The sequence below is a fragment of the Somniosus microcephalus genome, chromosome 14, assembly GCF_052327205.1.
Source record: "Somniosus microcephalus isolate GS21.2 chromosome 14, FLI_Smic_1.0, whole genome shotgun sequence".
In the NCBI taxonomy this organism is placed as follows: Eukaryota; Metazoa; Chordata; class Chondrichthyes; order Squaliformes; family Somniosidae; genus Somniosus; species Somniosus microcephalus.
In genome coordinates this window covers 108,430,979-108,455,253 of record NC_141000.1, presented here as the reverse complement: position 1 = coordinate 108,455,253, position 24,275 = coordinate 108,430,979, and the positions used below count along the sequence as shown (strand labels likewise).

Sequence of the window (24,275 nt, the reverse complement as noted above, 5' to 3'; positions counted from 1 at the left end):
TCCATGGATGAATAAAGCCATAAGGGAACAATTGAGGGTAAGGAAAGAGGCATACATTAAGTACATAGACAGCAGGGGAGAGCATGATCATGGAGATTAGGAGAGAAGTTTAAAAAAAAATTAGGGAGGCAAAGAGGAACTTTGAAATTAAATTATCAAGGAACATAAAACAAAATAGTAAAATATTTTACAGACACATCAATAAAAAAAGGAAGGTTGGGATGGGAATAGGACCATTAAGGGATAGACAAGATAATACCACAGGTAATGATAGAGATGGCAGAAATATTAAAGTATAATTTTGCTTCAGTATTTGCCAGGGAGATAGAACAGGTGGACATGACACTGGATGATGATTAGTAATGAGATAAGTGCATTTAAAATAAAGAGGGGCTATATTAAATAAACTAATTAAACTCAAAGAGGATTAAAAACCCCTGGTCCGGATGGATTGCATCCACACATTTTAAAAGAATCTAGGGAAGAGATAGCAAAGACATTACTACACATATTTAACAATTCATTAGAAAAAGGTGTAGTGCCAGAGGACTGGCGGATAGCTAACATATAATACAGTACCTATATTTAAGAAGGGGGATAGAACATGTCCAGGGAATTATAGACCAATCGGCTTAACATCGGTGGTAGGAAAAATAACGGAATCCCTACTAAAGGAGAAAATAGGAGAACATCTAGAAACCAAAAAAATAGTAATGAATAGTCAGCATGGATTTCAAAAGGGAAAGTCTTGCTTGACCAACTTCCACTGAATTTTTTGAAGAGGACAATAGTAATGCAGTAGATGTAATTTATCTGAATTTTCAAAAGGCTTTCGATAAGGTACCCCATAATAGTGATGAACAAGGTCAGAGAATGCAGTCAGAGGACAGGTAGCAGAATGGATAGCTAGCTGGCTTCAAGACAGAAAAGCAGAGCGAAGGGGTAAAAGGTAGCTATTCACAGTGGCAGAAGGTGGGTAGTGGTGTTCCACAAGGATCAGTGCTGGGACCACTGTTGTTCACAATTAATTATATATTAACGATTTAGACTTGTGAATCAAAAACACAATTTCTAAATTTGAGGATGACACCAAATTGTGGGTGGGGGGGATAGTTGCTACTGAGGAGGACTGCAACAAATTATAAGAGGACATTAATAAACTTGCAGAATGGTCATATAATTGGCAAATGAAGTTCGACACGGATAAATGTGAGGTATTACATTTTGGTAGGAAGAATAAGGAGGTCACTTATCACTTGTGTGTCTAGGTGGGGTAGAGGAACAAAGGGATCTCTGAGTACAAATACACAAATCATTAAAAGTTGCGACACAGGTTAGCAAGGCCATAAAAATGCAAACCAAGCACTAGGGTTTATTTCTAGAGGTATAGAATTGAAAAGTAGTGAAGTTATGCTGAACCTGTATCGAACCTTGGGCGTGATTAAAATCGGGGATGCACAAAAGACAGAATTGGAGGAGTGCAAAAATCTCTAAGGAAATTAGGAAAGCAAAGAGAGGGCATGAAAAAATATTGGCAAGGAAAACCCAAAGATGTTTTATAAATACATTAAAAGCAAGAGGATAACTAAAGTGAGAGTAGGGCCTATTTGGGACCATAAAGGTAACCTGTGTGTGGAGGCTGAAGACATGGGTATGGTTCTTAATGAATACTTTGCAATTTCTGCAACGTCCCCTTTTTTTGTGAAAACAGACACAATTAGGGAGGAGGAGTGTGAAATATTAGATGAAATAAGCATAGTGAAAGAGGAAGTATTAGCATCTTGAAAGTGGATAAATTCCCAGGCCCGGATGAAATGTATCCCAGACTGTTAAGGGAAGTAAGAGAGGCTCTGGCCATCATTTTCCAATCCTCTCTGGCTTCAGGTGTGGTGCCAGAGGACTGCTAACATTGTACCGTTGAGAAAGGGATAGACCGAGTCAATTTTGTGTCAACTGCAAACTTTTTAATCATACTTTCTACATTAAAGTCCAAATCATTGCTATATACCACAAACAAAAGCAAAGGACCCAGTACTGAGCCCTGTGGAACCCCACTGGAATCAGCCTTCCGGTCACAAAAACACAGCCTAACCTCGATGGTGGGAAAATTATTGGAAAAAATTCTGAGGGACAAGATAAATCTTCATTTAGAAAGACACTGATTAATCAGGGACATTCAGCATGGATTTGTTGAGGGAAGATTGTGTCTGACTAACTTGATTGAGATTTTTGAGGCGGCAACAAGGACGGTCGATGAGGGTAGTGTGTTTGATGTAGTCTATATGGATTTTAGCAAGGCTTTTGATAAGGTCCCGCATGGCAGACTAGTCACGAAAGTAAAAGCCCATGGGATACAAGACAAAAGTGGCAAGTTGGATCCGAAATTGGCTCAGAGGCAGGAAAGAAAGGGTAATGGTCGAAGGGTGTTTTTGTGTTTGGAAGGTTGTTTCCAGTGGGGTTCTGCAGGGCTCCGTACTGGGTCCTTTGCTTTTTGTGGTATATATCAATGATTTGGTCTTGAATGTCGGAAGTATGATTAAGAAGTTTGCAGATGATACAAAAATTGGCCGTGTGGTTGATAATGAAGAAGAAAGCTGTAGACTGCAGGAAGATGTCAATGGACTGGTCAGGTGGGCAGAACAGTGGCAAATGGAATTCAATCCGGAGAAGTGTGAGGTAATGCATTTGGGGAGGGCTAACAAGGCAAGGGAATACACATTAAATGGTAGGACACTGAAGTGCAGAAGGTCAGGGGGACCTTGGAGTGCATGTCCACAGATCCCTGAAGGTAGCAGGACAGGTAGATAAGGTGGTTAAGAAGGCATACGGGATACTTGCCTTTATTAGCTGAGGCATAGAATGTAAGAGCAGGGAGGTTATGCTTGAACTGTATAAAACACTAGTTAGGCCGCAGCTAGAATACTGCGTGCAGTTCTGGTCACCACATTACAGGAAGGATGTGATTGCACTAAAGAGGGTGCAGAGGAGATTTACGAGGATGTTGGCTGGGCTGGGGAATTTTAGCTATGAGGAAAGATTGGATAGGCTGGGGTTGTTTTCTTTCAACAGATGAGGCTGAGGGGAGACCTAATTGAGGTGTGTAAAATTATGCGGGGCCTAGATAGAGTGGATAGGAAGGACCTATTTCCCTTAGCAGAAGGATCAATAACCAAGGGGCACAGATTTAAAGTAAAAACAGAAAATGCTGGAAATACTCAGCCAGGTCAGGCAGCATCTATGGCGAGAGAAACAGTTGACGTTTCAGGTCGATGACCCTTCGTCGTTCTGACGAAGGGTCATCGACCTGAAACGTTAACTCTTGTTTCTCTCTCCATAGATGCTGCCTGACCTGCTAAGTATTTCCAGCATTTTTTTGTTTTTATTTCAGATTTCCAGCATCCGCAGTATTTTGCTTTTTTTTATAGATTTAAAGTAATTGGTCGGAGGTTTAGAGGGGATTTGAGGAGATCTTTTTTCACCCAGAGGGTGGTGGGGGTCTGGAACTCACTGCCTGAAAGGGTGGTAGAGGCAGAGACCCTCATCACATTTAAAAAGTACTTGGATATGCACTTGAAGTGCCGTAACCTACAGGACTACGGACCAAGTGCTGGAAAGTGGGATTAGGGTGGATAGCTCTTTGTCGGCCGTCACGGACAAGATTGGCCGAATGGCCGCCTCCTGTGCTGTAAATTTCTATGATTCTATCATTCTAAGATACTTCTTTTAATACCCTGGGGTTGAAACCATCGGGTCCTGGAGAATTGACTATCTTTAATCTCATTAGTTTCTCCATCACCATTTAAAAAATTATATTGAACGTAGTTAGGTTTTTTTTTTGTATTTTTGTATTTTTTTTCTTTTGTATCTGGTTTTTTATCCTCCTCCTCTACTGTGAATCTACCGATTTAAGTAGCTATTTAGTAAGTTTGCCATTTTCTGATTTCCAATTACAATACCCCCTGCGTCCGTCATTAAGGGGCCCACATTACTCTTAACCACCCTCTTTTAATATATTTGTAAAAACTTTTAGCGTGTCCTTGACATCCCTCGCAAGCTTTTTCTTGTATTCCCATTTTGCAGCTCTTACTTTGTATCCCCTTGGTGCTTTTTATATCTCTCAGTCCGCAGGATCTCTGTTGTTCCTTGCCTTCATACAAGCCCTTTCTTTTAGTTTTATACTATCTCTCTCTTCCTTTGTTGACATAAGAAATAGGAGCAGGAGTTGGCCATTCGGCTCCTCGAGCCTGCTCCGCCATTCAATAAGATCATGGCTGATCTGATCTTGGCCTCAACTCCACTTTCCTGCCTGTTCCCCATAACCCTTGAACTCCCCTGTAGCTCAAATATCTGTCTTATCTCCGCCTTCAATATATTCACTGACTCAGCCTCCATAGCTCTCTGGGGTGGAGTGTTCCAAAGATTCACGACCCTCGGAGAGAAGAAATTCCTCCTCACTTCCGTCTTAAATGGGCGACCCCTTATCCTGAAACTATGCCCCCTAGTTCTAGATTCCCCCATGAGGGGAAACATCCTCTCAGCATCTACCCTGTCAAGCCCCCTCAAAACCTTTTATGTTTCAATAAGATCACCTCTCATTCTTTTAAACTCCAATAGGCCCAACCTGCTCAACCTTTCCTCATAAGACAACCCTTTCATCTAAGGAATCAACATAGTGAACCTTCTCTGAACTGCCTCCAATGCAAGTATATCCCTCCTTAAATAACGAGACCAAAACTGTAAGCAGTACTCCAAGTGTGGTCTCACCAATGCCCTGTACAGTTGTAGCAAGACTTCCCTACTTTTAATTACCTCTACCACTTCAAATTACCACTAATGGTGTGTGTTGTGTCTGTGTGTTGATAGAGACACTGAAGACAGGAGTTGGTTCATAGGTGTTTACTAAGCAAAGTCTGGAGGGGAACTAATGGATATAACACAATATACAGGCTTATATAGCCCGAGTGGCCATTACCGGCATTACAGCACACATGGGGCTCTTAAAGGCACATACACTACAATTCCTCCCCTTTTTAGCTAACCAGTACATAATATTTTAAGTAATTATTAATTACATGTTATAAGAAAAATAATATACACATTGCTGCAGTCAATTAATTATAAGTCAGTCTCTTTGGAGGCTTCCTGATTCGGTCCGGATAACGCCTCGGTGGTGTAGTAGTTTCTGGTGGTGTAGTAGGTTCTTTTTGGCAAGGCTGATTCGGCTTGAATGCCAGTGTCGGGTTCACCGGGTTCCAGTATCACTGGATCGGAGGTAGATATGGGTATCTCTACTTCATCGTTAGGCGTATAGAGTTGTGGTGTAGGTTGTCCCTTTTCGGATGACTCTATGATTTGGTCAGCATGGCGCCTTATTATGCTTTCTCCGATGTCCACGGTATACATCAGTGGTCCTAGTCATGTGCAGATAGTTCCAGGTTGCCATTTCTCGGTACGGTAGTCCCGGGCCAAAACTTGTTGACCTATCTGGAAGGTTCTAGTTGGCCTTTCATTCGTGCCTTGAATTTGCTGGTTCTCCATGTCCCTTCTGATGTTGGGCTTGATCAAATCCAGCCGGCATCTTGGACTTCTATTGAAGAACATCATGGCGGGAGTTTGGTTGGTAACCATATGTGTTGCATTCCTGTATGCGAACAAGAAGTTATCCACCTTGTGCTGCAGTTTTATGTCTTCATTACCCATGGCCTTTATGGCCTTCTTGAAGGTCTGGACAAACCTTTCAGCCAATCCATTGGTGGCGAGATGGTATGGGGCGGACGTGTAGTGCTTAACCCCATTGTTTTTTTAAGAACTTCCTGAATTCTTCGGACACAAATTGCGGTCCATTATCAGAATAGATCTGTTCCGGCAGCCCATTCCTGGCAAATATGGTCCTTAATACTGTGATGGTTTTTTCCGCGGTGGTGGAGGACATCTTTATTACCTCCGGCCACTTGGAGTGTGCATCAACCGCGATTAAGAACATTGAGTCCATAAATGGACCAGCAAAGTCGATGTGTACCCTTTGCCAGGGAGATGAGGGCCACTCCCACATGGATGTAGAGGGGCTTGGGGTGGAGCGTTTTGGACCTTCTGGCATCCTAGGCAGCTCTTGGTAATTTCTTCTATGTCTCCATCGATACCTGGCCACCATACAAACGCTCTGGCTAGGTTCTTCATTTTCACTCCACCCAGATGCCCCTCGTGAAGCTCCTTTAGCACTTTATCCTGGAGTTTGGGTGGAATCACCACTCTGGATCCACACATCAAGGTTCCTCGGCATACTGACAGCTGTTCTCTTCTTTGTGAGAATGCTGGCAACAGTGGTTCGCCATGTGCTGGCCATCCCTTTACCGTTAAGTCGTAGACTCGTGAGAGAGTCGGGTCATTTCTCGTTTCCTTTTCAATGGCAGAATTTGTTACTGGTAGACATTCCACTATGGTTGAGTGGAACATCTCCACTGGGTCTACTGTAGGTGCCTCTTCTACCGTTGGCAATGGTAGGCGCGATAAACCGTCAGCATTCCCATGCTGTTTTGATCCTTTGTATTCTATGTTGTATTGGTGTGCCCCTAGAAAAAGGGACCACCTCTGTAGCCTTTGCGCTGTCATAATGGGAACACCCTTTTTAGGGTTGAATATGGAGATGAGGGGTTGATGGTCAGTCAACAAGGTAAATTTTTGTCCGTGTAGGTAATGGTTGAATTTCTTCACTCCCCATACCAGGCTGAGTGCTTCCCTGTCGATTTGGGCATAGTTACGCTCAGCTGAGTTCAATGAGCGTGACGCAAAAGCTATCGGCCGTTCCGAGCCATCAGGGAATTTATGCGATAATACTGCTCCTATGCCGTAAGGGGATGCATCGCACGCCAGTCTGATTGGCAGTGATGGGTTGTAATGAGCCAAAACTTCTTTGGATGTGATTAAGTCTTTGCATTTATGGAAGGCACGTTTACAGTCTTCGCTCCATTTCCAAATTACTCCTGTTTGTAGAAGTTCATTAAGAGGGTGTAGAAGAGTTGATAAGTTCGGTAAAAATTTATGATAGTAATTTATTAATCCCAGGAACGACCTTAATTGTGAAACATTTTCAGGTGCTGGGGCTTTTATGACCGTTTCAATTTTTTCAGGTGACTTATGCAACCCTTCATTATTAACTATGTGGCCACAATATGATCTCTGATTTTGGAAAAATTCGCACTTGGGGCGATTTGCTCGTAGGCCCCGTTCTCTCAGCCTAGTGAGCACCTGCTCCAAATTGGCACGGTGCTCGTTGTCGTTTTCTCCTGTTACAAGGATGTCGTCTAGGTAGCATTGAGTACCCGGAATCCCTTGGAGGACTTGCTCCATAGCTCTTTGCCAGATAGCTGGAGTGGATGCTACTTCGAAAACCAGTCGATTGTACTGGTACAGACCTTTGTGTGTATTTATCGTGAGATTTTTTAGAGGCCTCTTCAACCTCCATCTGTAGATATGCCTGTGCCAAGTCAATTTTGGTGAAATGTTTCCCTCCGGATAGTGAGGCGAAAATATCTTCTATCCTCGGAAGAGGATACTGTACCGTGTGAAGGACCGGGTTTACCGTCACCTTGAAGTCTCCACAAATGCGAATTTTTCTCTTCTTCAGATTTATCATTATTCAATGCTTTCTTCATGACTGGAACGATGGGTGTTGCCCACTCGCTCCAATCTATTTTGGATAATACGCCTGCATTTTCCAAATTCTCCAGCTCTGCCTCGACTGCTGGACGAATTGCGTATGGCACTGGTCTTGCTTTAAAAAACTTGGGAATTGCTGCATCTTCCACTTTTATTGAGGCGGTGATGCCTTTCAAGGTTCCTAGTTTCTCTTGAAACGCTTCTTTGGCGTTGGCCAAGATGTCTTTTAATCGTTCAGGTGTTACGTCATCATTTTTTTTCTTACTGGTCACCGTCAGTGCCTGAATGGAGTGCCAGTCTAAACGTATTTTCCTGATCCATTCACGTCCTAACAGCAGTGGGCCACCATCTTGTAGAATGTATAAATACAACTTTTGTATTTCCTTGCCGTTGTATACAACAGGCACCCTTATTTTTCCTTTGGGGTATACTTTCTGCCCCGCATATGTTTTTAAGATAATGGATGTGTCTTTTAAAGGTATATGCGGAAATAGCCTCTCGTAATCCCGTCGATTTATTACGGTCAGAGCTGATCCTGTATCTAGCTCCATTATAACTGGGGACCCTGCTATCGTGAGGGTAACCCAAATGGTCTGGTAATCATCTTTGGCAAGTACATTATGTAATTTGAGACAGCTTAGTCTCTTGTTTTCGGAGTCGCTATCGCTCTTCTGGTCTTCGGAGCTACTGTCCGTCATCATTTGTACCTTTCTGTACTTTATTGATTTTTTTTTTCCTGTCTGTGGATTTATTTTGTCCAGATCGGCATACCCGTGCAATGTGTCCAATCTTTCCGCATTGCCTGCATACTTTGTCCTTGAACCAGCAGTCCCTCTGGTCATGGGTGGATTTGCCGCAGCGATAACATCTCTCTCAACCCTGTGTCATTTCATGGGTGCTGAAGTCCTGTGTCTTTTGTTGTATTTCTGCAGCTCCTCTTGCGGCTGCTTCGTATGATACAGCCATACTGAAAGCCTTGTCCAGTGTTAAATCTTTTTCAGAAAGCAGCCTTTTCTGTGTTCCTTCACTTAAGAGACCGCAGACGAATTTGTCTCGAAGATAATCTGCTAGTCCTGCCCCGAATTGGCAGTGTTTTGATAGCTTTCTTAATTTGGTGAGGTAATCAGCGTTACTTTAATTCTTGTGTTGATTTCTCTTGAAGAATTTGAATCGTTCCGCTATCGGCAGCGGTGTTGGGTTTAAGTGCTCATGTAGGGTATCAACAATTTCTTTAAAATCCTTGTCCTTTGGTTTGGCTGGAGTGATTAAATTTCGTAACAGCCCGTATGTCTTTGCGCCCATTAGATTCAGCAGTACTGAAGCTTTTTTTTCTTCTTCTATTCCATTTGCAGTGCAATACACCTCCACTCTTTCCACATATGTGGTCCAATCCTCTATCTCGCTATCAAAAGCATCAATATTGCCAGACTTAGGCATCTTAGACAAGATATGGCGCTTCTCGCGCTTTTCTTTCTTTTCTGCAGAAAAGATATGGCGTTTCTCGCGCTTTCCCGCCGCTGCTGCCGATGACAACGCTGTTTCCGTTCTTTTTATTTATTTATTTACAGTTGGAGACTCGTTCCCGCCGGACTTTCTCTCTAGGTCTGAACGCCGACCTTTTTGCAGCGCCGGCCGTCTCCCGAGTGCTCCCTCCCCGTCTGTTACTGCTTGCCTCCGCTTTCGCTGCTTGGCCCAGCTGTAAAACCAGCCGCTGGAGCCCCAGCCTGACGCCCAGGAAGGATTAGCGCAGTACTTGCCACCAGCTTGGCCAGCTGGTGAAACCACAGCTTTTTTCACTTTCTTGATTCTTCTGGACGCCAGAGGAATCGATGTCCTTGAGGTGCTGCCGAATTGCAGGTAAGTCCATTTCCACTTCGTCGCCACTGTTGTGTCTGTGTGTTGATAGAGACACTGAAGACAGGAGTTGGTTCATAGGTGTTTACTAAGCAAAGTCTGGAGGGGAACTAACGGATATAACACAATATACAGGCTTATATAGCCCGAGTGGCCATTACCGGCATTACAGCACACATGGGGCTCTTAAAGGCACATACACTACAGTGTGGAGGACGAATTCTTGGCATGCATGTGAGATAGTTTCCTGGATCAGTATGTGGAGGAACCAACCAGGGAACAGGCTATTCTGTATCTGGTACTATGTAATGAGAAAGGGCTAATCAATAATCTTGTGGTAAAGGGGCCTTTAGGGACAAGTGACCATAATATGATTGAATTTTACATTGTTTGAAAGTGATGTAGTCCAATCTGAAACTAAGGTCTTCAATCTAAACAGAGGAAACTACAAGGGTATGAGGGACAAGTTGGCCATGGTAGATTGGGAGACTACACTAAAAGGTATGAAGGTGGACATACAATGGCTAACATTCAAAGAAATAATGCATAATTTGCAACAAACATATATTCCTCTAAAACCGAAAAGGAAAAGTGATCCAACCATGGCTAACAAAATTAATTAAAGCTAGCATTAAGTCAAAGGAGGAAACTTATAAAGTTGCCAGAAAAAGCGGTCAGCCTGAGGATTGGGATCTTTTTAGAAATCAGTAAAGGGGGACCAAGAAATTGATAAAGAAAGGGAAAATGGAATATGAGCACAAACTAGCGAAAAATATAAACGGATTGTAAAAGCTTCTATAGGTATATGAAAAGGAAGAGACTGGCGAAGGTAAATGTAGGTCCTTTACAGTCAGAGATGGGAGAATTTATAATGGGGAATGAGGAAATAGCAGAGAAATTAAATAAATACTTTGTTTCTGCCTTCCCGGAGGAAGACACAAAAAACCTCCCAGAAATACAAGAAAACCAAGGGTGTGGCAAAAATGACGAACTTAAAGAAATTATTATTTATTTAGTAAAAAAAAAAGTACTAGCAAAATTAATGGGACTAAAAGTCGATAAATCCCAAGGACCGGATGACCTACATCCTAGGGTTTTGAAAGAGGTGGCCATTGGAATAGTGGATGCATTGGTTGTCATCTTCCAAAATTCTATAGATTCTGGAATGGTTCCTGCAGATTGGAGGATAGCAAATGTAACCCTGCTGTTTAAGAAAGGAGGGAGGGAGAAAATGGGGAACTACAGACCTGTTGGCCTCACATCAGTAGTTGGGAAAATGCTGGAATCTACTATAAAGAATGCAATAACTGGGCACTTGGAAACTAATACTGTAGTAAGATTGGGCAGAGTCAACATGGATTTATGAAAAGGAAATCCTGTTTAACAAACCTATTGGAGTTCTTGGAGGATGTAACTAGTGAAGTAGTCAAAGGGGAACTGGTAGATGTGTATTTGGATTTTCAGAAGGCCTTTGATAAGGTCCCACACAGGAGGTTGATGAACAAAATTAGGGCACATGGAATTGGGGGTAATATACTAGCATGGATTGAAAATTGGTTATCGGACAGAAAACAAAGAGTAGGGATAAACGGGTCTTTCAGGATGGCAGGCTGTGACTAGTGGGGTACCGCAAGGATCGGTGCTTGGGCCCCAGCTATTCACAATCTATATCAATGATTTGGATGAGGGGACTAAATGTAACATTTCCAAATTTGCTGATGACACAAAGCTAGGTGGCAGTGTCAGTTGTGAAGAGGATGTGAAGATGCTTCAAGGGGATCTCGACAGGCTCAGTGAGTGGGCAAGAACATGGCAGATGGAATATAATGTGGAGTTATCCACTTTGGTAGAAAAAACAGAAAGGCAGAGTAATTCCTAAATGGTGAATGATTTGGGGAATGCAGATGCTTAAAGGGTCCTGGGTGTCCTTGTACATGAGTCACTGAAAGTGAATGTGCAGGTGCAGCAAGCCATTAGGAAGGCAAATGGAATGCTGGCCTTCATTACAAGAGGATTTGCGTACAGGAGTAAAGAAGTCTTACTCCAATTATATAGGGCCTTGGTGAGACCACACCTGGAGTACTTCTTACCTAAGGAAGGATATACTTACCATAGAGGGAGTGCAACGAAGGTTCACGAGATTGATTCCTGGGATGGCAGGACTGTCATATGAGAAGAGATTGAGTAAACTAGGACTGTATTCTCTTGAATTCAGAAGAATGAGAGGGGATCTCATTGAAGCATACAAAATTATTACAGGGCTTGTTAGGGTGGATGCTGGGAGAATGTTTCCCTTGGCTGGGGAGTCTAGAACCAGGGGGCACAGCCTCAGGATAAAGGGTAGGCCATTCAGGACTGAGATGAGAAGACATTTCTTCAGAGGGTGGTGAATCTTTGGAATTCTCTACCCCAGAGGACTGTGGAGGCTCAGTCATTGGGTATATTCAAAACAGAAGTCGATAGATTTCTGACTAGTAAGGGCATCAAGGGATATGGCGATAGGGCCGGTGAATGGAATTGAGGCAGAAGATCAGCTATGATCTCATTGAATGGCAGAGCAGGCTCAAAGGGCCGAATGGCCTACTCCTACTCCTATTTCTTATGTTCTTATGTACTTTTATACTCTATTCCCCCTTGCAATAAAGGCCAACATTGTTTAATTACACAAGTAGCGCTATTGCCCTTTAGGGGTATGTACAGGTTTTGTATTCTATCAAATACTTTTTTGAACACCTCCCACTGTTCATCTGTAGTTTTATCCATTAATAGTTCTGCCCAGACTATTGTGGTCAATTTCTGCCTCCTCAACATGAAACCAGTCCATGAGCTGGACCTCCTTGTTAAATGGGGACTAGATAAGCATGATGAATTAGGAGCTCTTCCAAACAACTTAGTTGGTAAAAGCCTGAAATAGTGCCAAGCCATAATACAGACCCAGAACAGGATTGGGCACGTCTGCGACGGTCTCTGCAGAGCCTGCTAACGTTCATTATCTAAGCTCGTACATGAAGAATGGCCTTTAGGGCAAAGCAATAGGGAGTGCGGGTCCCTGTGAAATTGGTACCTCCGGAGTTGGTGCCTTCAGCAGAGGAGAGCGAAGGTTGTGGAGGGGGAGCAAATGGAAAGGATGGCTAATCAATTTAGAGTCATTTTGGAGACTGGATATGATCTGAGCATCTGTGAAATGCAGTATAAATAGCTGCACTTGCTGGTTGATTCATTTATTTTAGTGGTGCAATTTTTCACTGAAACTTCTGATGGTATTTCTTGCTAACATGGCTGTTTTTCATGAGTCAAGATAGTTACTGTCAGCACAACTGTGTTTGTCACAGCTGACCTATGTCCTGACCTCCGCCTAGCCCAGGGACACTGGCCAGTTGTAGAATTTTAATGTATTGTACGTAAGAGAAATTGTTTTCATTTAATTTCTGGAGTTGCTGGTTCCATTTGGCAGACTACATTACTGGATTACAAATCCTGATTTCTCTCACTCTTCGCCCCCATCTTCCCAGCCAGCAAGGCCCCGAATTTCCATTGGGGTTCTCCCAATCTCTTGCCGTAACTTTGGCAGAAGATTGGTGGAACCCCACAGAGAAAAAGCTGTTTATGCCTTTTCTGCAGGGGTCCTGTTGATCGCCAGCTGAAGATACTCCTCGGAAATGCCAGGTGCAAATTCTGAACACAGTACAAATCCTAAAAAGCAAATCGGTCTTCCTTATCAAACCTCTTCAGTGCTCTGGCTAATTTGCTCAGCCTCAGCAAAATATAGAAGCTATGTTAAAACATTCCATTGACTTGTGAGTCATTAAGAAATATTACTATTTGGGGAACGGTAGCGTAGTGGTAATGTCACTGGGCTAGTAATCCAGAGACCTGGACTAATGATCCAGAGACGTGAGTTCAAATCCCACCATGGCAGCCGAGGAATTTAAATTCAGTTAATTAAATAAATCTGGAAGTAAAAGTTAGCATCCGTAATGGTGACCATGAAACTATTGGATTGTCGTAAAAACCCATCTGCTTCACTAATGTCCTTTTAGGAAAGGAAATCTGCCGTCCTTACCTGGTCTGGCCTATATGCGACTCCAGACCCACAGCAATGTGGTTGACCCTTAACTGCCCTCTGAAATGGCCTAAAAAAGCCACTCGGTTGTAACAAACCGCTACGAAAAAAAATAATGAGTGAAACCAGACGGACCACCCGGCATCAATCTCTGCACCGGCTGCAGACACGGCAACTGCACACCCAACCCATTCGACCCTGCAAAGACCTCCTCGCCAACATCTGGGGACTTGTGCTAAAATTGGGAGAGCTGTCCCACAGACTAGTCAAGCAACAGCCTGACATAGTCATACTCACAGAATCATACCTTTCAGCCAATGTCCCAAACTCCTCCATCACCATCCCATGGTATGTCCTGTCCCACTGGCAGGACAGACCTACCAGGAGTGGTGGTACAGTGATGTACATTCGGGAAGGAGTGGCCCTGGGAGTCCTCAACATTGACTCTGGACAACCATGGGCAAGGAAACCTCCTGCTGATAACCACCTACCGCCCTCCCTTAGCTGATGAATCAGTACTCCGCCATGTTGAACACCACTTGGAAGAAGCACTGAGAGTAGCAAGGGCACAGAATGTACTCTGGGTGGGGGACTTCAATGTCCATCACCAAGAGTGGCTCGGTAGCGCCACTACTGACCGAGCTGGCTGAGTCCTGAAGGACATAGCTGCCAGTCTGGGCCTGCGACAGGTGGTGAGAACACCAACATGAGGGAAAAACCTACTTGACCTCGTACTCACCAATCTACCTGTCACAGATGCATCTGTCCATGACAGTATTGGTAGCAGTGACCACCGCACAGTCATTGTGGAGACGAAGTCCTGTCTTCACACTGAGGACACCCTCCATTGTGTTGTGTGGAACTATCACTGCTAAATGGGATAGATTCAGACCAGATCTAGCAGCTCAAAACTGGGCATCCATGAGGCGCTGTGGGCCATCAGCAGCAGAATTGTACCATGACCACAATCTCTAACCTCATGGCCTGGCTAATCCCTCAATCTACCATTACCATCAAGCCAGGGGACCAATCCTGGTTCAATAAGGAGTGTAGAAGAGCATGCCAGGAGCAGCACCAGGCATACCTAAAAATGAGGTGCCAACCTGGGGAAGCTGCAACACAGGACTACATGCATGCTAAAAAGCAGCATGCTATAGACAGGACTAAGCAATCCCACAATCAATGGATCAGATCAAAGCTCTGCAGTCCTGCCACATCCAGTCGTGAATGGTGGTGGACCATTAAACAACTAACGGGAGGAGGAGGCTCCATGACCATTTTTTCTATGCCATCCTCAATGATGGCGGAGCCCAGCACGTGAGTGCAAAAGACAAGGCTGAAGCGTTTGCAACCATCTTCAGCCAGAAGTGCCAAGTGGATGATCCATATCGGCCTCCTCCTGAGGTCCCCACCATCACAGCAGCCAGTCTTCAGCCAATTCGATTCACTCCACGTGATATCAAGAAACGGCTGAGCGCACTAGATACGGCAAAGACTATGGGCCCTGACAACATCCCGGCTATCGTGCTGAAGACTTGTGCTCCAGATCTAGCCGTGCCTCTAGCCAAGCTGTTCCAGTATAGCTACAACTCTGGCATCTATCTGACAATGTGGCAAACTGCCCAGGTATGTCCTGTCCACAAAAAGCAGGACAAATCCAACCCAGCCAATTACCGCCCCATCAGGCTAATCTCAATCATCAGCAAAGTGATGGAAGGTGTCGTCGACAGTGCTATCAAGCGGCGCTTACTCACCAATAACCTGCTCATTGATGTCCAGTTTGGGTTCCGCCGAGACCACTCGACTCCCGACCTCATTACAGCTTTGGTCCAAACATGGACAAAGGAGCTAAATTCTAGAGGTGAGCTGAGAGTGACTGCCCTTGACATCAAGGCAGCATTTGACAGAGTGTGGCATGAAGGAGCCCTAGTAAAACTGAAGTCAATGGGAATCTGGGGGGAAAACTCTCCACTGGCTGGAGTCATACCTAGCACAAAGGAAGATGGTTGTGGTGATTGAAGGTCAATCATCACAGCCCCAGGATGTCGCTGCAGGAGTTCCACAGGGCAGTGTTCTAGGCCCAACCATTTTCAACTGCTTCATCAATGATCTTCCCTCCAATATAAGGTCAGAAATAGGGATGTTCGCTGATGACTGCACAGTGTTCGGTGCCATTCACAACTCCTCAGATAATGAAGCAGTCCATGCCCACATGCAACAAGATCTGGATGACGTTCAGGCTTGGGCTGATGAGTGGCAGGTAACATTTACGCCACAGAAGTGCCAGGCAATGACTATCTCCAACAAGCAAGAGTCTAACCACCGTCCCTTGGCATTCAATGGCATTACCATCGCCGAATCCCCCACCATCAACATCCTTGGGGTCACCATTGACCAGAAACTTAACTGGACCAGCCACATAAATACTGTGGCAACAAGAGCAGGTCAGAGGCTAGGTATTCTGCGGCGAGTGTCTCACCTGACTCCCAAAAGCCTTTCTACCATCTACAAGGCACAAGTAAGGAGTGTGATGGCATACTCTCCACTTGCCTGGATGAGTGCAACTCCAACAACACTCAAGAAGCTCGACAGCATCCAGGACAAAGCAGCCCGCTTGATTGGCACCCCATCTACCACCTAAACATAGAAGATAGGAGCAGGAGTAGGCCATTCAGCCCCTTGAGCCTGTTCTGCCATTTAATGAGATCATGGCTGATCATCCAAATTCAGTACCTTGTCCCTGCTTTCTCCCCATATCCCTTGATCCCTTTAGCCTTAAGAAATATATTTAACTCCCTCCACCACCGGCACACCGCGGCTGCAGTGTGCACCATCTACGAGATGCACTGCAGCAACTCACCAAGGCTTCAGCAGCACCTCCCAAACCTGCAATCCCTTCCACCTAGAAGGACAAGGGCAGCAGACGCATGGGAACACCACCACCTCCAAGTTCCCCTCCAAGTCACACATCATCCTTACTTAGAAGTATTTTGCTGATCCTTCATCGTCACTGGGTCAAAACCCTGGAACTCCCTACGTAACAGTATTATGGGAGCACCTTCACCACATGGACTACAGCGGTTCAAGAAGGCGGCTCACCACCACCTTCTTGAGGGCAATTAGGGGTGGGCAATAAATGCTGGCCATTCCAGCGATGCCCACATCCCATAAATGAATTAAAAAAAATAATACTTAAGATATTGGGATTATTTTCAAAAATAGCCATCATATCCTTGAAGTGTGGTTTCATGGGTGATGGCTGCCCTCGCCTTAAAGGCCATTCTTCCTGCTTGAGCCTAGGCCAAAGGATATTTGATTGTGGAGAACATCACGCCTGATCCTGATCCTGTCTTCCTCTGGTGTTTGTTAACATGCAGTTTACAACAGTGGGTCGCTGGCTGGCGATCTGGCTAAAATGTTCTTCTCTGTAGCTTAGGTTTCTGAGGCCAATTGTAGCACCCATACCACAACCCTTGCTGAGCTCAACTCATGGCACGGACTGGGGTATTCTATAGCTCAATGCACAAGGTACAGCCATAAGTGAGGACATATTTAATTCGGAATATTTTTCAGGGACTCTTGGTCTCTGAGCTGAGCTGCTATCTAGTGTTTAAAAGAGAAGTGTGTGTTGCTGGAAGAGTACCTTTCAGTTATGCGTTTGAGACATAATCTAGCCAAAATCTTTTGTTAAATTGTATTCATTCAAAGGTTTGCCCTAGTTGGCAAGTTTTTGCCAGTTGCAGCTGAGTCATCCAGGGAAAGGCGAGGAACTAGATTGCTGAAGGGGATCCACCTGTCTTCTGCTGGTGAGATAACCAAGTATCGGCTCTGTATGTGACCATGTCTAGTTTGAACCTTCCTATATTGCTAACAAAGCAGAATGCAAGGTTGGGGACTTCACATAATAAAAATGAGATTTTTGGGCATATACCCTCCCATGAGGAGGCTAACCGACCTCTGATCCTTATCCTCTGGCTGCACCCTCCCTTGGCCGTGCAATTCCTCAATCTGAAAGCTGGGAAGGGTGGCTGACACTAAAGGGCTGTTGATGCTTGTCTTGGCCAGTTGCTGAGCAGTATGCGAGAATGACTCGTTGAAGACCAAGACCTCTTCCTTTCTCTTCTTTCCCCCCCACCCCCCAGAATCTAGTATCTATAATGATTTTGGAATTTTCTAATGCTGACTTAAAAAAAAAAAAAATCAGAGCAGTAATATTCTGATTTTTGTATTGTACCAGAATGTACTGTTGTATGTGTACTGAAAAGGGTTGATGTGCTGCGGTATTCATTTAAAATCTGCTTTGTATATCCAGTAATACATAGTTTAGCCAGATTAGCATTTTGGGCTATGTCTTAATCTTCACCATCCTCATAAACCCTTCACCATTTGACCAGCTGTCATTTTTCCCAGAAAAATAGTGTCTGCATGGAGCACACAAAGGGATCCATTGGTAATGCTGTAGTTGAAACCCTAAACGCTGTTGAGTACATGCCACTGTTTGTCAGCTATTTATTACAAATATGTAATCTTCATCAGTGGAGACAGATTAAGGTGGCGATCCTGCCACTGTTGTTGATGGTGCAGATGTCCATCATTAAGCTTTCGAATTATTGAACTCCAGATATTTTTATGCCTTTTGCAGGGGGTGATGGTGAAAGTGACCCCATGCCTATCCCTCTTTACTCTTAAATTTTAGGGTATGAGGATTGCAGTAGAAAATTGTGCACTTTATTTTGCATTAAATTAGTTTGCCAGTTCTCATAATTTTCTTGGACCTGGGTTGCCTCAGTGAAATCAGTGTAGGATTATGAACTCCCAATTCGGTATAACCAATATACTAATTCTGCACTTATCAAGATTCAATTGTTGGCATTTTTAAAAAAGCACTCCCTTTTTTAAATTGATTGTTTTTAGATATTATTTACATTAATCTGAAAGATCACTGTACATGTGAAAATTAAAACATTCACCCAAAGATGTCATTCAGCTCTTTCAGCCCTTTTGGGTCTAGTATGATATGGGCTCCTATTTGACCCTGAGCTGAACTTCTGACCCCAAATCCTTTCCATTACCAAGACCACCTACTTCCACCTCTGTAACATTGCCCATTTCTGCCCCTGCCTCAGCTCACTAGGGAGGGTGTAGCAAGAGGATAAGGATCAGAGTTTGGATAGCCTCCTTATGGGAGGGTATATGCCCCAAAAATATCTCTCTTTTAATATGTGAAGCCCCCAACCTTGCATTCTACTTTGTTACCTCTAGACTTGACTAACAAAGACACAGATGACGGCCTCGCACCTTGCACCCTCGGTGACCTTGAATTCATCCAAAACTCTACTGCTTGTATCCTACACAGTCCCATTCACCCATCACCCCTGTGCTTGCTGACCTACATTGGCTCCCGGTGCGCAACACTTCGATTCTAAAATTCTCATCCTCACTTTCAAATCCCTCTATGGCCTCGCCCCTTCCTATCTCTGTAACCTCCTCTAGCCCTACAACCCTCTGAGATCACTGCGCTCCTCTAATTCTGGCTCCTTGTGCATCCTCCATTTTAATCGCTCCATCATTGGTAGACGTGCCTTCAGCTGCATAGGCCCTAAGCTCTGGAATGCCCTCCCTAAGCCTCTCTACCTCTTTTAAAAAAAATGCTCCTAAAAACCTACCTTTTTGACCAAGCTTTTGATCACCTGAGCTAAAATCTCCTTCTGTGGCTCGGTGTCAAATTTTGATAACACTCCTGTGAAACGCCTTGGGACGTTTTACTATGTTAAAGGTGCTATATAAATGCATGTTGTTGTTCAGGTCAACTCATTGGTTAATGGCTGGCAGTAATATTAGACAAGCTTCTTCCCTTTCACTCCACCACTTCACTAGTGTGATCTGCTTCTGCACTTCCTTTTGAGTAAGTTATGTGGATTTTTTTTGCCAAATTATGCCAGAGTTGACGGCAATTTTCTTTCAACGGTTGACTCCTGAGAACTAAATTGGAAAAACAGTTTCCCTGAGTCATTATTGACATGAAACTAATACTGTACCTTTGAGTTGCTGAATCCATTCATTTCAACAAATGGCATTGATTCAACTGAAGTTAAATTGGTAGCTTTATAGACTAAAACAGAGCGCAGTGGTTGAAGAACTGCATATCCAGTAGGTGTAATTTTAGTGGTGGTGAAGACATCACCACTAAGGTCGAGATCCTGAAAGCTTGTCCTTTTTACTAAGATTGTGCACTGAAGCTGAATTTCTGTTGACCTTTCCAGCACGAGTGAGTCTGCATCTTTTCCTGATCTGATGCAGGATGGTGTAAATCTGGTCCACATGTACAATTAATCTTGCATGAGTAAATTGGATTGGGGATGATTTAGCTTTCAAATCCAGCTCCAGACAACTAGGTCTTTTCCCATTTGTTGTTGGAACCAAATCCCAAGATTTGTTTTTCAACTGACCCAAGTTCTCAGGAAAACTGTATAATGACCTTGTACTTGAAGATGTAGGGACATCTTTTGTCAAGTCAGCTCGAAGCTTTAATACCACGGTCATAACAGATTTCTATTTTTAATCCTTTTCTTAGAAGTGATGTATTTTGTGACTTTTTAATTAAAAATAAAGATTCTAATTAATTAAAATGAGAGCTCAAATTGTTTTTATTTTCTGTCCTCTTGGAGGTTTCTCAATTAATTCCTTTGCCAAGTGGCAGCCACCCTGCTCCCCAGCTTCTCAGTGCTGATCTTAAACTGTCCACTAGGAGATGCTCAAGAAGGACACAGTTAGTGTTACTTTCCCTCTTGCCATCTTATTGTTGACTGTGTGCCACTCTTGAACCAGACACTGGGAGGCAGAAGAGAATACTGTGGATTTGCTTACCCTGAGATATTTGCTTCTCCAACAAACTGCTCGAGTTTGTGAGGAGCCACAAGTGTGAGTCTGCATCCTATGTCTATGGATCTGGGTATTTAACTTCATTTTAAGTTCATTTAAAGTGAGGATTCTCTTTCTTCCCCCCCCCCCCCCCCCCCCAACCTCACTGCAGTTTTGTCCTGAAGCTGGTGATTAATGTTTGGGTATGATTCATTGGCAGCTCACACAAGTTTTGTTCTTGGAATGAGAATCAGGCAGCATTTATTGCCCATCTCTAGTTGCCCTGATGGTGGTGGACTTCTCCTTAAACTGCTGTCGTCCTTGTGGGGATGGTGCTCCCACAGTGGGGTTGGGTAGGGAATTCCAGGATTCTGACCCAGTGACGATGGAAGAACAAGAATGTATATCCAAGTTATGGTGCGTGACTTGGAGGTGATGATTTCACAACATTGCTGCTCTTGCGATTCTTGGTGGTCAAGGTTGCAGGGGAGGGAGATGCTGTCAAAGTAACCTTGGTGAGTTGAAACAGTGCATCCTGTAGATTATACATACTGCAGCCACAGTGCACCAGTGATGGAAAGTAGATAGTGTCCAGTGGGAGGGGCTCCAATTGAGCAAGCTGCTCTGTCCTAGATGGTATTGTGCTTTTGAAACTTTGTGGTTGCATTTGTCCAGGCCAGTATTCCATCTCACTCATGACTTGAGTCTTCTAGATGGTGGAGAGGCTTTAAGGGGTCAGAAGGTGAGCCACTTATCCGAGTACCCAGCCTCTGTCGTGCTCTTGTTGATGTGGCAGTTCAACTTTTGGTCAGTGTTGACCCTCAGGATGTTGATGGCGGGTGCCTCAGCGATGGTACCATTGACGATCAAGGGGCAGGGTGGGTGGCTGGGCTTTCTTTTGTTCTAGATGGCCATTATCCACCACTTGTGCGGTGTAAATGTTACCTGCCACTTCTGATTCTAAGCTGGCTATCCAGGTCCTGTTGTAAACTGGCTTCATTATTTGAGGTGTTGTGAATGGAGCTGAACCCTAGTGTTGTCAGCAAACCGCTCCACTTTTGACCTTTATGATAGAGGGAAAATTATTAATGAAGCAGCTGATGGTGATTGAGCTGAGGAAGCTTCCTTGAGGAACTCCTGTAATAATGTCTGGCCTCTGGCCACCATGTCCATCTTCCTTTTGTTTGAGGCTTTACTCTGGCTATTGGAGGATTTTTCTATTGACCCCGGTTTTTAAAAAAAAAAAAAAATGTTTATTCGTTCCGGGATGTGGGCATCGCTGGCAAGGCCAGCATTTATTGCCCATCCCTAATTCAGTTTTGTAAAGCCTTCTTGGTGAATGCTTTCTTGATGTTGAGGGCAGCTACTAGCATTTCCTCTGGCATTCGACTCTTGCATCTATGTCTGGATCAAGGCTGTGTTGAATAGTTCTGGTGGAATCCTGATGAGCATTGATGAGTAGGTATTGCTTGATTACACTATCCATGACTCCTATCATTTTTTATTGATGATTGGGAGGAGGCTGATGGGACAGAGATTGACTGGGGTAAATTTGTCTCTTTTATGTGTGGGTAAAACTAACTGGATAATTTTTCACGTCTGGTAAATGACAGTGTCATAGCTGTACTGGAACAGCTTGGCTCGGAGGGATTTGCTCAGGTGCGCAGGTCTTCAGCACTACCTCCAGGATATTGTCAGGGTCTGCCACTTCTTAATGTCATGTTGACTGAACTGAATTCTGCTGAAGACAGATAGATGGTGGGGACCTCAGGCTGAGCACTCAGCACTTTTGGCTGAAGATGCTTGCAAATATTTTAATCCTGCCCAAGTGATCATTCTCTAAGTGAGCCTAAATAGTGAGTATTGGCAAGTTATTTGACTGGGGATAGAGTGTTATTGCAGCCAAGTCTGATCCTGTCTCATTCAACTGTGTGGTTTGGGTGAGGGGAGGTATCAAGGTGTTGAACACCAGTTTCTCTAGGTGGGCGAGAAATGGGGATTTCAAATACTTGGGTACAGATTGGTAAGTCCAGGGGAGCAGGGGCACTGAAGCAATGATCTCCTTGGTATATATAGTTCACCTTGTACCCCAAAAATAAATACAGGAAACTTTTTTTTTATCCGGCACCGACGGGACCGGCGTGGTGCCGGTTGATGAAAAAGTCCGGATTACAGAGAGGTATACTTACCAAGGTACGAGAGCCCCGTACATGGCCACAGGTGCAGGAGCCCCGGTTACACGGCCACAGATCCAGGAGTCCCTGTTGCACGGCCACAGGTGCAGGAACCCTGGTTACACCGCCACAGATCCAGGAACCCCGGTTACACGGCCACTAAAACTTACCTGAACCTACTCCTGAATTTTGCTGGTTGAGAGAGGTTTCCGGATATTTAGGTGCCAGTTAAAAGAGAGTTTCCTGTAACACTATCTGTATGGAGTTTGGTCCTGACACACCATTTAAAAAACATAGTCCATCTCGATGACTATTAATAACGTGTAATGGAACTTGAAACACATCACTCTAGCTTTATATATTTGTTTCTTGCTGCCCTCATTTAGGGGAGGGCTATTCAAAATACAAATCGCCTCCGTGACACTTTTATGTTTTGAACTATTGGTGATTTGCTTACCAAGAAACGGTCAACGGACCAGTTCATACCTGCCCCAACATTGGAGGAACGGGACAAGAGAGTAACAAATCTTCCTGGCTTTTTACAGCATTATTATTTTGCATGTTGATGGGAATCATGTGTGCAACAGGTGTAAAGGATGTTTAATCAAAAGCATAGAGACTATAAATAGTACGTTACTAAACCTGCTCAGAAAGTTGTCATCTCTTTCTAATGAATACTTGCCTTTTTCAGATAGCCAAACTTCTGCAGAAAGATGGAGAGACTGAGCTCCAAATGAGAATCGAAATTGGAAACATGAAGCAGGAGTTAGCAACAATCAGCATGATGGATGAGTTTGCTAGATATGCACGCCTGGAGCGCAAGATCAACAAAATGACCGATAAACTGAAAACTCACGGTACTGAGATACCTGTTTTTTTCCATTTTTACCAAGATTGCAGCGGGCAAAAGCAAATAACTGACACAATCTCGGTTGCTTTTTTGTAAGTTATGGGGAACAAAAGGTGTGTTGTCCCCATTGTGTCTTCGCCCGCTTTGCTCAAATGCTCATTATTCATGTGTGAGCCAACTGGCTGTGGAAGACATCATAGGCAAGACTAGTCCTTCACACATGCCACCTTTCAGGGGGGTCTCTGTATGTAATGATTTAAGAGCATTTCCAACACCACCCCACCCTCGCCCCCAATCCAAGGATGCTTCCGCTAACTGTGCAGCCTATACTGCTGCCTTGCTGAGATTGGCTAGCTCAAATCTCTCTGTTGGCCTGAGATTTTACCACCAAGCTATTGAGGTGGCATGTTTCTTTTCCTTTACCAAAATTTTATGCGCGCAATTAGCTGGAAATATTGCATTCAGTGCAGTCGATTTGCAGTTTTGTAGATACAGAAAATAATTTGTCATTATAATTATATTAAGATTTTAATAAAACTCGACATATATTTCACACCTATGCTTTGCATATTCAGGCAGGTCAAGGGCACTGCTACAACTGGCTTTCATGTTCTGTGCCAGAGTGGAGGAAAAACCCAGGCAGGTTATTTGCTCCTGATCACTAGCCAGTGACCTCTGGTAGGAAATGTGCATATCTGAACCTAGAGTGAAATCAGCATCATGCTTGACTGACATTTGCAGCCATCTAAGTGGCCACTTTTTTTTCCCCATTCGCTCTTGCGTTTTCTTGCACTTGCTCGCATAATCATTGATTCTA

The 24,275-nt window shown here is 44.0% G+C and overlaps 1 protein-coding gene across 1 annotated transcript in view; it reads left to right on the top strand.

The window, feature by feature from the left end:
• Nucleotides 1-24,275, top strand: part of get1 (guided entry of tail-anchored proteins factor 1) — a 65,168-nt gene that overhangs the window by 19,617 nt on the left and 21,276 nt on the right. Inside the window, exon 2 of the mRNA XM_086007163.1 lies at nucleotides 23,300-23,465. Within this exon, the coding sequence (XP_085863289.1) occupies nucleotides 23,300-23,465 (166 nt within the window). The remainder of the gene's footprint in view (nucleotides 1-23,299; nucleotides 23,466-24,275) is intronic.